The sequence below is a fragment of the Choloepus didactylus genome, chromosome 2, assembly GCF_015220235.1.
Source record: "Choloepus didactylus isolate mChoDid1 chromosome 2, mChoDid1.pri, whole genome shotgun sequence".
Taxonomy (NCBI): Eukaryota; Metazoa; Chordata; class Mammalia; order Pilosa; family Megalonychidae; genus Choloepus; species Choloepus didactylus.
The window spans coordinates 223142993-223154295 of record NC_051308.1 but is presented as its reverse complement, the minus strand read 5'-3'; the positions used below and the strand labels follow the sequence as shown (position 1 = coordinate 223154295).

The window sequence follows — 11303 nt, the reverse complement described above, 5'->3', positions numbered from 1 at the left end:
CAGCTTAGCTGTGGTCCCCATCCTGGGGAACACAGGGAGAAGATAAGGGCAAGGAGGTGAGGTGTATGGGAACTGATTCTAACCCCTGGGTTCAGACCCATATGCAAAATGCATCTCATCCTCAGAAATGAAATCATCATCCCAATTAATCCCCCAAATTAATACCCCAATTCTCTGAGGCCTGGATCCTACACCCTTTATGGGTCCTTCCCCTTGGGTTCCCTCTGACAGTGGCAGGGAGGGTCCTGGAGGCAGGATGGTCCCTTCCATATGCACAAAGCACAGTATCAGGCTCCAAAAGTGTCACACCTTTTATTACAAAAACCAATAACTTAAAGTCAGTTCTGTCCAAAGTCAGTAGGACTTCTGGCCCATGAGCAGCCCAAACCTCCTTCACTGTCCCAGGAAGTGACAGAAGTCTTGGTTCAGAGGCTCTGGGGATCACCAAGAGCCGACCAGTCGGCTGAAGCACTGCATCCAAACCACGGAAGTCCATGATGGGGCCCGGCTGAGTGAGGGACTCCACAGCCTGTCTGGCTGAGCCAGGCCCAGCTTGGTCTCAGAGAGCCGAGTGCCGGCTGTACAGGCTTAGCCCTTCTAGGAGCTTCAGGTCACCCCTGGGGACAGGCAGGCTAAGCCGGGCCGAGCCAGCATTGCCAGCCTCTGCCCACCCAACACTGGATCTTTGCCAGTGCTGGAGCAGTTCACCTCAGCAAAAGCATGTCCTCTAGGAGGCTGGTGATGTCAGCGTCTCCAATCACAGGGCGAAAGAAGAGGTCCCCGAGCAGGCTGGGTGGAATGGACTTGAGGATAGAGGCCATGAGAAGGACCCGGGCCAAGCGGACCTGGCCTGCCGGGCACTGGGGCTCCAGGACCTCACACAGCGCCTGATGAGCCTCCTGCTGCAGGTACCTGATATGGGACGAGGCATGGAGGCCGGGCATGTCTGTGGGCAGAGGGCAAGAGGGCTGGTGAGTACCCCACTCCCAGCCACCCAGGAGCAAAGCCCGAGGCCACCGGCAGACACTGCTCTGCCTCTTTGCTCAGCCTTCAAGGCTCCACTCCTACCTCTTGCATTTATTCATTTATCGTTCTATTCTTCCATTCATTTATGAAGAGGCAGCATAGGGTGATAGTTAAGAGCCAGGCTACCTGGGTTTCAATCCCAGTGCCATCACTTATTAAGTGCATGACCATGGGCCAGTTACTTAATCTCTGTGCTTCAATTTCCTCATCTGTAACATGGGGCTAATAATAGTACGTACTCATAAGCTTGTTATGAGGTTTAAATGAGCTAGTGTATGTAAAACCCTTAGAATAGGGCCTAATATTCAGTAAGTATAATATGAGTATTCACTCTTATTATAATTAATTTGCTAGGTTATAATCATAACTATTATTATAATCAATTACTGTAATTTAAGCATTCCGTGGAGGCCTTTTGGTGAAGAAGTCTCATCTCAGATGCCCTCTGGATTACAAAGAACATGATCCCCATCTGCTGCTCTCCTGGGTGAATTTCCCAGACTCCCTCACTCTCCTTCACACCCCCTTCATTGTTCCCTTTTGTGTGGTCTTTCCAAACCCGCGGAGTTCTACCTTCAGAACCTCACCACGCAGTCTGCCCTCGTGTTTGCTCATCCTCCCTCTCCCACTTCTCTCGGAGCCTCTTCTGTAAGATGAGTATTTAACGATAATAAAGACCCGAAGAGATGCTGGATGTCAGGCGCTTCAAAGGGACCCTCCCTGGATGAAGCCTGTCCCCCCTCCAGCCTTGGCCCCCATCCAGGAATGTCTGGGAGCTCACCGGGGTTGAAGAGGACAGTCCCTTTCAGGTAGGCATACTCCTTGGGGCCCAGCTCCAGGCTCCAGAAGGACTCCAAGCAGTACTGGAGCCACTGCACTGCAGCCAGCGAGGGCTGGGGCCTGTCCGGCAGCTGAGCACTGCCGCTACGGCTGCCAGGCTCCTCCAGCAGGATCTTCTTGAGTATGCTGGGCACTGGGGCCTCAGCCACCTGGAAGGTCACAGCGTCTTGGGCCAACCCAAGCAGGAAGAGGGGGCCCCAGGAGCCCCGCAGCAGCCGCTGCTGATCCTGGAGGGGCAGCTGGTAGAAGGATGGCAGGTTCCTGAGGAAGGCCACGGTCTTGGCCAGAACATCCAAGGCCTCCCGGCAGGTGCGATGTGGTGCACACAGGCGGACGGGCCGGTGCTGCCTGCACAGGCAGCGGCTACGGGCTGCGGGGACGGAAGGCCTGGCCCCGAGGCTGGGGCTCAGAAGTGCATACAGGATCGCTGGGCGGCCTGCAGCACCCTGGCATGGGCAAGCCCCTGGCTGGCTGGAACTCATGGTTGGGAATCTGCTCTTCCTTCCTCCTGGCTCCTTTGCCCTCTGCTCTGCGCTGTGGGTGTTATTTATATCCCTCAGGGGGGTGGGAGGGAACGGCCCCAACAACCTTGACTCCAGAAGTCATGTTCATTGAGAAAAAAAAACACAACACACTGACCCTGGCAGGACTGGCGGGGACTTTGGGGGGGGCCGGAGGGGGAGGGCAGTGGAAGCTCCACGTGGCGCTGATATGGCTTCAGTCAATGAAGGGGCCAGTGCAGGGCACAGGCCGCCTGTCCGCTGGCCCACTGCCCCTTATCGAATGACTCAAGAGGATAAAAAGGGTCATTAACCCAGGCTGTACCAGGGCACCAAGGCCTCAGGTGCACAATCAGCAGGTGGCCGTGGCAGGTATCCATACTGGTGCTTGCTCTTTTTTGCACACAAAACTAGGGTTTTTGCTAAGCTGGGAAGCCAGCTCCAGAAGTGGAGAAGCCTGTTGCAGGCTAGCAAATCCAGGGCTCTTGCTGAGCCAGGAAGCCAGCCCCAGAGCTGGACAAGCCTTGAATGCAAGACCCAACCAGGAAGTGCCTTATCGCTGGTTTGTTTGCATAACCTTGGGGACCTGTGCTTGTTGTCAGTAAGGAACAGCTACCAGGAAGGGAGCCAGGACCCTAGGGGGCTGGGGAGACTGTGAGCACTATGCAATCTAGGGGGCCCCATCCTCTGACTCTAGGGGGCCCCATCCTCTGACTCTAGGGGGCCCCATCCTCTGACTCCAATTCTGGGGGCCCTGAAGAAATGAGGTCCTTCGGAACCCCCTCTCTGCAGCCTAGACTCCTAGAGCTCCTGAAAGGCCACGTCTGCTGAGAAATCCTTATGGATTGATAATAAAATATGGCTGCTCTTTATCGAGCACCTACTATGTGCCAGGCACTTTCCACTTTAAAGTCACAGCTTCCCTATGAGGCAAGAGTCTTTGTAGACTCTTTGAGACTCAAATTGATGGAGCGACTTGCCCAAGGTCATGCAGCTAGGAGGGGACAGAGCCCAGATCTGGCTGACTCTGAAGTCCTTGCAGATCCCCTGTATCCACTGACCCAGTTGTGCAGCCAGAGCTGTGCTGCCTGAGTTTCTCAGAGCTGGTGGCTTCTTGGGTCTCTCCCTGGCTGCCACCTGGTCTGTAGGTGATGCCACTTGTGATCTGGGCAGAAACGTTACTCTGCCCACCACCAGCTCCTCTGTCCCGGGCGTCTATCTCAGATGGTGGGACGTAAGGTGTGAGATGGGGTAGGAGGTCCTCGACTGTGTCATGTCCCTGGACTTTGGCTGGTCCAGGCTGGCAAAACTTCTGCTACCACAGTGCCAGGCAGTGCAGTGCCCTGGAAAGGGAGTGATAGGCTGTGGTGTCAAATCTGGGCATCTGCTCCTGGCTCTATCGCATTCTAGCTGTGTGACCTTGGGCTGATCCTCAGGATCCCCTTTGGGGACAATAATATCTGCTGGAAGAGCTGTTGTGTGGACAAAGTGAGAGTCTGGATGTCAAGTTCCAAGCAGTTTTGGGATACATGCAGGGGACTCTGCTCCCCCTTTCCCTCTGCCTGGGAATGAAGCACCAGCAGACAAACAGGCACACGTCTTTCATTTGATTGTGAATAATCTTAATTCCTCACATTTGTGAAGTTCCTTTCATATCCTCTTACCTCACGGGATCCTCACATCATCTCACTGAAGGAGATTCTAGAGTCAGACTGCCTGGGTTCAAATCCTGGCTTCATCACTTCCTAAATGAGTGGCCTTGAGGAAGTCATTTCATCTCTCTCTGTTTCTCTTCAGTTTCTTCATCTTTAAAGCGGTGGCAAGAATGTTCAGGAGAGAATATTGGTTCTTGGGGGCTAGAAGTTTGGAAGCCCTTCTTTAAGAAAATAATGGAAAATCAGGTATGAAAGTGAATGTTAAGAATGAGAACACAAATCACTAAGAATTAAAATTAAAATAAGCTGACTGAAAGCACACACATCAAAAATCCAGGAGAATAATAAAATATTTTATTTCATCAGTTGCCTGACAACATTTGCCTACTATTTTTAGCTGTGTTCTCTTTGCTTACTTCTTCATATGTCAATGATTTTTTTAAAAATTTTTACTTTGAAACAATCACAAGCTTTCAGGAAAGTTACAAGGATGGTACAGGGAAGCTTTTTTTTTTTCCCTTTCACCATTTGAAAATACCTTGCCAACCTTTTGCCCCCTACCCCCAAATACTTTAGTGTGTAATTCCTACAAACAAGAACATCCTCCTACATAACCCCACATAACCGTGAAATTGGAAAATTAACATTGAGCATTTATCATCTAATCTCAGACCCCATTTAAGTTTCTCCAAATGCTCCACTGAAACTTGTGGTAGTGTAAAGACTGAGTCTAAAATCTCCCCTCACGTTTACTTGTCATGTTTCTTTTGTCTCTGTCAATCTGGAACAGACCCTTGGTCTTTCCTTGCCTTTCTCGACCTTGATCCTTGCAAAGGGTTGTAGTTATTTTGTAGCCCAATTTGGGTTTGGCTGAAGCTTCCTCCTGATAAGACTCAGGCCATGTAACTTTAGCAGGAATATCACAGAAGTGATGCTGTGTTCTTGATACATCCTATCAGGTAGTGCACAATTTCCATTTGTCCCATGGTTTATTTTGGCCACATGATCAAGATGGTGTCTGCCATGTTATTCTTCCCCCTTTGTGATGAATGAGTATTTTAAAATTATGCAGATATTCCTCCTCATACTTTCCATGTATTTCTTTATTTTGGTGTGTACCCATGATCTCCTATTTTACTCAATGGGTTGTAATCTGTTACTCTCATTACTTATTTTAATGCTCAAATTGTCTCAGATTAGGCCAATGGAAATCTCTCCCAGCTGGATTCTATGTCCTTTTGACATGTCCCCATCACTCTTTGAACACTTCTTTGCTTTCTGTTATAACAAGACATTACTTCTCCAGCCCCAGCCCTGGAATCAACCAGTACTCCAAGGAGCTCTGGTTCAATCTTTTGATGGAGAATAGTATTTAGAAATCACAATCTGGGCACTAAAATTACATTTGGAACCAAAATCTAATCATTGCTATTAGGATGGCACGGCTCTCAGGCTTTGTTAGAGCCAAGGAATGTAGACACACACATACACACACACAATGTTTACATTTATATTTATTTTTATATCTATTTGTATATACTGAAAAACACAAGTTCAGGCAAATATCTCCAACTGCAATCCAATACAATAGGGTTCATTCTAGTTTTTTGCCATTTCAACACCTATATCTCCTTTCTCCCACTCTGAAATTAATTTATTGACTTATTTGGTCAAGCCTCTGTTTGTAACTCATCTCCCATCTCTGCCACCACTCCCCTCCCTTGGAGATGTCTTCCTCACCCGACTTGGGCTCTGACACCTTGAGCCAGGCTGCCACCTCCCCTTCAGGAATGCCTTCTACACTGTGTTGAGGATTTGTCACCCCATTCCAGTGCAGACCTCTATTCCCTGCAGACCCCTCCTCACCCTGTTGGGTCTCTACCCTCCATCCTGGCTTATCAGGCCCTCCCCACCTGCTGGCACAAACTTCTACCTAATTCTGCTCTAGTTGACTTTTTAGAACTGAATTTTTTGGGAAGGGAAGGGAAGAGGAAGAGACATCAATGATTTTTTTTAAAGTAAGTTTCTATAGCAAGAATAGGGAGATGCTTCCATCTTTCCTCTAGCAGGTCAATCAAAAATATTTCATTTTTCATCCTTCATAGGATACATAAATGTGCCATTTCATGCATACATGTTTCACATACAGGTTTGTACTAAATCTTTAATAAATTCAATCACATAATTCCCATCAGAAAAGCAAAATATGCATGGAGCATTTATAATTGTGTATGCTGCATATTCTTTACGGGAGCTAAATTTCATTATGGCTAGATGTCAATAATGAGAATTTATACATGTGATTATTGAAAGATTTTGCACAGATTTGCTTCTTGCTCTGCACATATCCTTGTTTCTCCTCTACCACCCACATACTTGCAGGTATCACAGGAATCATTCCTATTGAGATAAGACCTCTGGCCCTGCAAGTGAGGCTCATGATGAGCAGTGAGTGATATGAGTATTCCCAGAAGCCCTTCCTACACCAGGACAGCTTGCAATCACTTAACTATTCACAGAAGTGACTACAAACCCTCTAACTATATTTCATCAGTCTAAATTAAATGTATCCCTAACTCAACTTCCCCTTAGTAAGATCCCAAAATTCCTGTGGCTCTCCAACATCCCCTGACAAGAGGGGAAGTGGGATAGAAGGGCAGTTAAAGTGGAAAGAAACAGTGGTCTTGACCAGTTTCAGTTTAAAAAATCTTACTTTTGTTATTTAAAAAAAAACTGAAAATAAGGGTTGGTGAGGATGCAGAGAAATAAAAAGCCTCGTGCATTTTTGGTGGGAATGTAAAATGGTACACCTGCTGTAGAAAACAGTTTGGCAATTGTTCAGAAGGATAAACATGGAACTACCATGTGACCTGGCAATTCAGGTCGATATTTGTACATGAATGTCCATTGCAGCTTTATTCTCAATAGCTAGAAAGTGGAAGCAACCCACGTGTGTAGCGACAGATGAATGGACTGAACAAAATGTGGTATATCCACACAATGGAATATTATTTAGCCATAAAAAAGAAGTAAAGTGCTGGCACATGTTACAACATGGATGAACCTAGAAGACATCACGATGAGTGAAATAAGCCAGACACAAAAGGACAAATTTTGAATGATTTTTTTTCATATGAAATACTTAGAAAAAGCAAATTCAAAGAGACAGAAAGCAGAATAGTGGTTACCAGGGTGGTGGGGGCAGAGGGGAAAGGAAGTTATTGCTAAATGAGTATGAGTTTTGATTTAGGATGATGAAAATTCTCTGGAAATAGATAGTGGTGAAAGTTATGCAGTATTGTCAATGTACTTAATGTCAAAGAACTTGCCACTTAAAATGGTTAAAACGACTTTTTTATGTTGTGCATATTTTACCACAATTAAAAAATAAATATTTTTAAATCTTAATTTTGCAAATTAAAAAAATATATATATATTTGCAATAACTTCTGACATCTGTCATACAATTCTGGCTATAACTACCCGGAGTTGGGTCACACTCCACAGGTTAAGGGCACAATCGTCTATGAGACTATCCTGACACCAGCCACAGGTTTGGGGTTCCCGAGTCACCTGTACTTCTAACCAATTGGCTACAAATTTGGGGGTTCCCACCACCTCCTCAGGTTCAATAATTTGCTAGTATGTATCCCAGAACTCAGGAAAGCTCTGTAGGCGAGGTTTGGGAAGGTCTCAGATGCAAAGCTCCAGGTCCTCTCCATGTGGAGACAGAACTCATCACCCTCCCAGCACATCCTGCTGAATTGCCAATTAGGACGCTCACTCCAGCTTCAGTGTGCAGGGTATTTTATTGGGATCTTAGGATGTATTCATGATGATTGAGTCATGGCCCACCTGGTTGAACTCAATCTCCAGCCCTCCTCACCTCCCCAGGAACTGGGCTGATATGGGACAGTACAAAGGCCCTCCCACCCCCAATACCAGGGTTGTTCTTTCTTGCATGGCCAGTTCTCACCCTTAGACTACCCAGCTCCACCTGAGTCATCTCATTATCATAAAGTATCAGAATAACAAAAGACACTCCTATCAGATGAAATTCTAAAGATTTAGAGGTTACTCCAGGAGAGGGGACAAAGGCCAGATCTCCTTCTGGAGGCCAAATTCCTTACCATATAATATTTGACCCTGGGAAGAATTGCTGGGGCCTTTCCCAGTGTCTTGGATGGATCCCTGCACGTGGGAGGCCCTGACATTCAAGCTTCATTAGCTTCACAGAAAATCTATCTCTGATGGTACCTTTCCTAGGTGTTTGTGAGGGTCAAATGAGGTGTTTGTGAGGCCATCAAGTGACTGGCACACACCCCTTGCTCCATAAATGATGGTAATTGTTGTTGCTATCACCCTCATTTTCTAGACAAGGAAGTTAAGAAGGAGCAGGAGGCCCAGAGAAGAGAGGAGACCCCTCTGCTTTTTCATGTGTCATGGCAAGGCTGAGCTGGAAGCTGGATCCCTGGCCCCAAGCCTTGAGTTTTTTTGCACTACAATGAACAGTGAACTGTGTTTTCTTAGCCCCGTGTGCAACCTGAAGGCCTGGGGGTCAGGCCTGTTGGCCTTGGAAGGTAGAGAAGGCCTCGGTTAGGATCTTTACAGCCCAAAGCCTGGCTGGGGCCATTTACTGAGAGGTGTAGGCCATCTTTTTGGTAGAGATGGTCCATCTGTGGTCCTCTGCCCAGGCCCTGCCCTCAGTCTGAAGGGGGAGACATAGCCCTGCCCTTGGGAACCCTGGATCAGATTGGGGAGACACAGACCAACCCTCATGGGTCCCCATTCTAAGGTCTGCTCTTAGTAGCTCTGAGTCTGATAGGGGAGCCAGGATGCCCATATGAGTGATGGGAGTGAATGCTAAAATGGAGTGGGCAGAGCTTGAACTAGGAAGGATTTCTGGAGGAAAAGTGAATGATACTCTCCCATCTGTATGGCACTTCACAGTTTACAAAATACTTTGACAACAATTATCTCAGTTAATCCTCATGCAGCAACAGGTGCAGGTGACACTTTGCATGCCTACTATGTGCCAGACTCTGGGCTGGGCATGATCCATAAATTAAAGAGCATCCAATGAGATGATGTACTTGAAATTGCTTTACAATTCCATGACCAGCGTGCACATGTTTGCTATTGTGCACCTTGGACTGGTTCAGGGGGCAGCTGGGAGGTCCTGGGCTGCACTTGGCAGGGTTAAGGCTTGGGATTGGGAGTCTGAGAGCCAGTACAAGGCATCTTTTCACTCCCTGGACATGTCACGCACCTCCGTGCCTCGAAACTTTTGCTCATGCTATCCCCCCTGCCCGGGATGCCCATTTGCTTGGTAAGTTCCTGGTCTAGCTCCAAAGTTACCGCTCAGGCACAGCCTTCCTACTGTTTCCTCTCCACCCTTTCAGCAGAATAACGCTCCCTCCTTGAGTTCCCAGGTCACCTAGTCCACACCTCTAATGGAGCACTTAGCAAATGGTGTCGTCATCCACTTACCTGCTGTTGGTAGTGTTCAAATGTGGATAGGGTCAGAGGGCACTGGAGGAGGCTGGTCACTAAGGGGCCTCCTGGGCAAGATTTATTATCTCGGTGAACTCACCAGTGTCTAAGATCCCAGGCCTTGGTTCCTCCTGAAACAAATCCCCAGGACTGATTTATAAAATCATAATGCCAATTCAGGGAGGCAGAATTCTAAGGTGAAGTGGGTAAGTGTGTGGGCTCTTGGGCCAGGTTGCCTGGGTTTGAATACTGGTTCTGCCCTTCCAGCTGTGTGAGCTTAGGCATATGGTTTCACTTCTCTGTCCCTGTTTTCCCACTCCCCAAATGGGGAAAACAGCATTTACATCATAGGAACACTGTAAGGGTTACGTCAAATATTTATAAAGTGCCCAGTGCAGTACCGGACATGATAAGAAGTCAACAAATTTTACCAATATTTATTGATGAGTTATATAATGAGATTCAAAGATATCAGGCAAAGACCATTTATTCATTTCCCAGGTTTTTATTGAGGTTTTACAATGTTTGAGGCTCTGAGCTGAATGCTCAGAATATAGTGAAAAATCAGACAGGTGCTTTCATACAGCATATATTCCAGGGAGAGGAGATGGATGTAGAACCAAAATTTCTTAATCATAAATTTCAAATTGTAATAAGTAATTACAAAAGATGAGCACAGGACACTTTGAAAGCAAAAGCCGTGGAGACTTAATCTGCACATCACGGTCAGTAAAGGCCTCACAGAGGCAGTGGCACTTGTGTTGAGACCTCATGGATGAAGAGGAGTTGGCCATAACAGGTCTAGAAACTAGGCCACGGAATTCAAGGAACTGAAAGAAGTCAGTGAAGAGGGAGCTGATGAATGAGGAAAGGAATGGACATGAGGCTGGTGAGGTGGGCAGGTCCCTGATGATATTGCTTCTGAGAGGCCACAGCTGGGAGTTTGGAATTTATCCTGAATGCAGTGGCAATTCAGGGCTGGCTTTAAGTAAGGGAGTAGCAAGATCTGGCTTAGAACTTTAGAAGGATTTCTCTGGCTACTGGGCGGAGGGTGGACTATAAAAGGACAAGAAAGGAGGTAAGGAGCCCAGTTAGAAAGCCGTAGGAGTTGTTGTCAAAGCAACGACTGGCCTGGCAGCAGCTGAGATGATCAAAAGGGTTCAGTATCAGGATATGTTTTGGAGGGAGAAATGACAGAACTTACTAATGGATTAGATGAAACTAGATTTTGGCTTCGACAAATGGGTAGAGGAGTGGAGGTTTTGGCATTGGCAAATGGGAATTTGAAGGAGCCATTTAGCTCAATCAGGAAGACTGGGAGGAGTTAGTTGGGGAGTGGGAATCAATGTGGCCATGTTAGGTTTGAGATATCTATGAATTATTCAAGTGGAACTGTCCAGGAGGCAGTTAGATAGATGAGCCTAGAGATCAGGAGAGGTCAGGGCCAGAGATATCAATTTGGACATTATCAGCATAACCATTGGATTCAACAAGATCACCTAAGGAGAGGGCGTAGGTAGGGAGGAAAAGAGGATAAGGCAGAGGATAGAGCCTCCTACATTTACAAGTCTGGGAAGCACAAGACATTGAGAAATGTTAATAAGTTGGGAAGAAAACCAGGTAAGTGGTGACACAGAAGCCTAAAGAAAAAAAGTGTTTCCAGAAGGAAGAAGGGGTCAACCGTGGCAATTACAACTGAAAAGTTGTGTAAGATAAAAGCGGTCCATTGGCTTTGGTAATATGTAGGTCATTGTAACCTTGATCAGAGCTGTTTAAGAAAAGACTAATT

At 46.9% G+C, this 11303-nt stretch overlaps 1 protein-coding gene across 1 annotated transcript; it reads right to left on the bottom strand.

Moving 5' to 3' along the window:
• Positions 1 to 297: 297 nt before the first annotated feature.
• NR0B2 (nuclear receptor subfamily 0 group B member 2) lies at positions 298 to 2371 on the bottom strand. Its single transcript, XM_037818106.1, has 2 exons — positions 1808 to 2371; positions 298 to 946 (listed from the first exon to the last, which is right to left on the bottom strand). The coding sequence occupies exons 1-2, from the start codon at positions 2346 to 2348 to the stop codon at positions 705 to 707; spliced, it is 783 nt and encodes a 260-aa protein (XP_037674034.1). The 5' UTR covers positions 2349 to 2371; the 3' UTR covers positions 298 to 704.
• Between the last annotated feature and the right edge of the window lie 8932 nt (positions 2372 to 11303).

Excerpts from the sequence above, each read along its gene's own strand:
- NR0B2 (XM_037818106.1), bottom strand. The coding sequence starts at position 2,348 with ATGAGTTCCAGCCAGCCAGGGGCTTGCCCATGCCAGGGTGCTGCAGGC. Across the intron at positions 947-1,807 it reads GACTGTCCTCTTCAACCCCG|ACATGCCCGGCCTCCATGCC; the intron begins GTGAGCTCCCAG and ends CTCTGCCCACAG.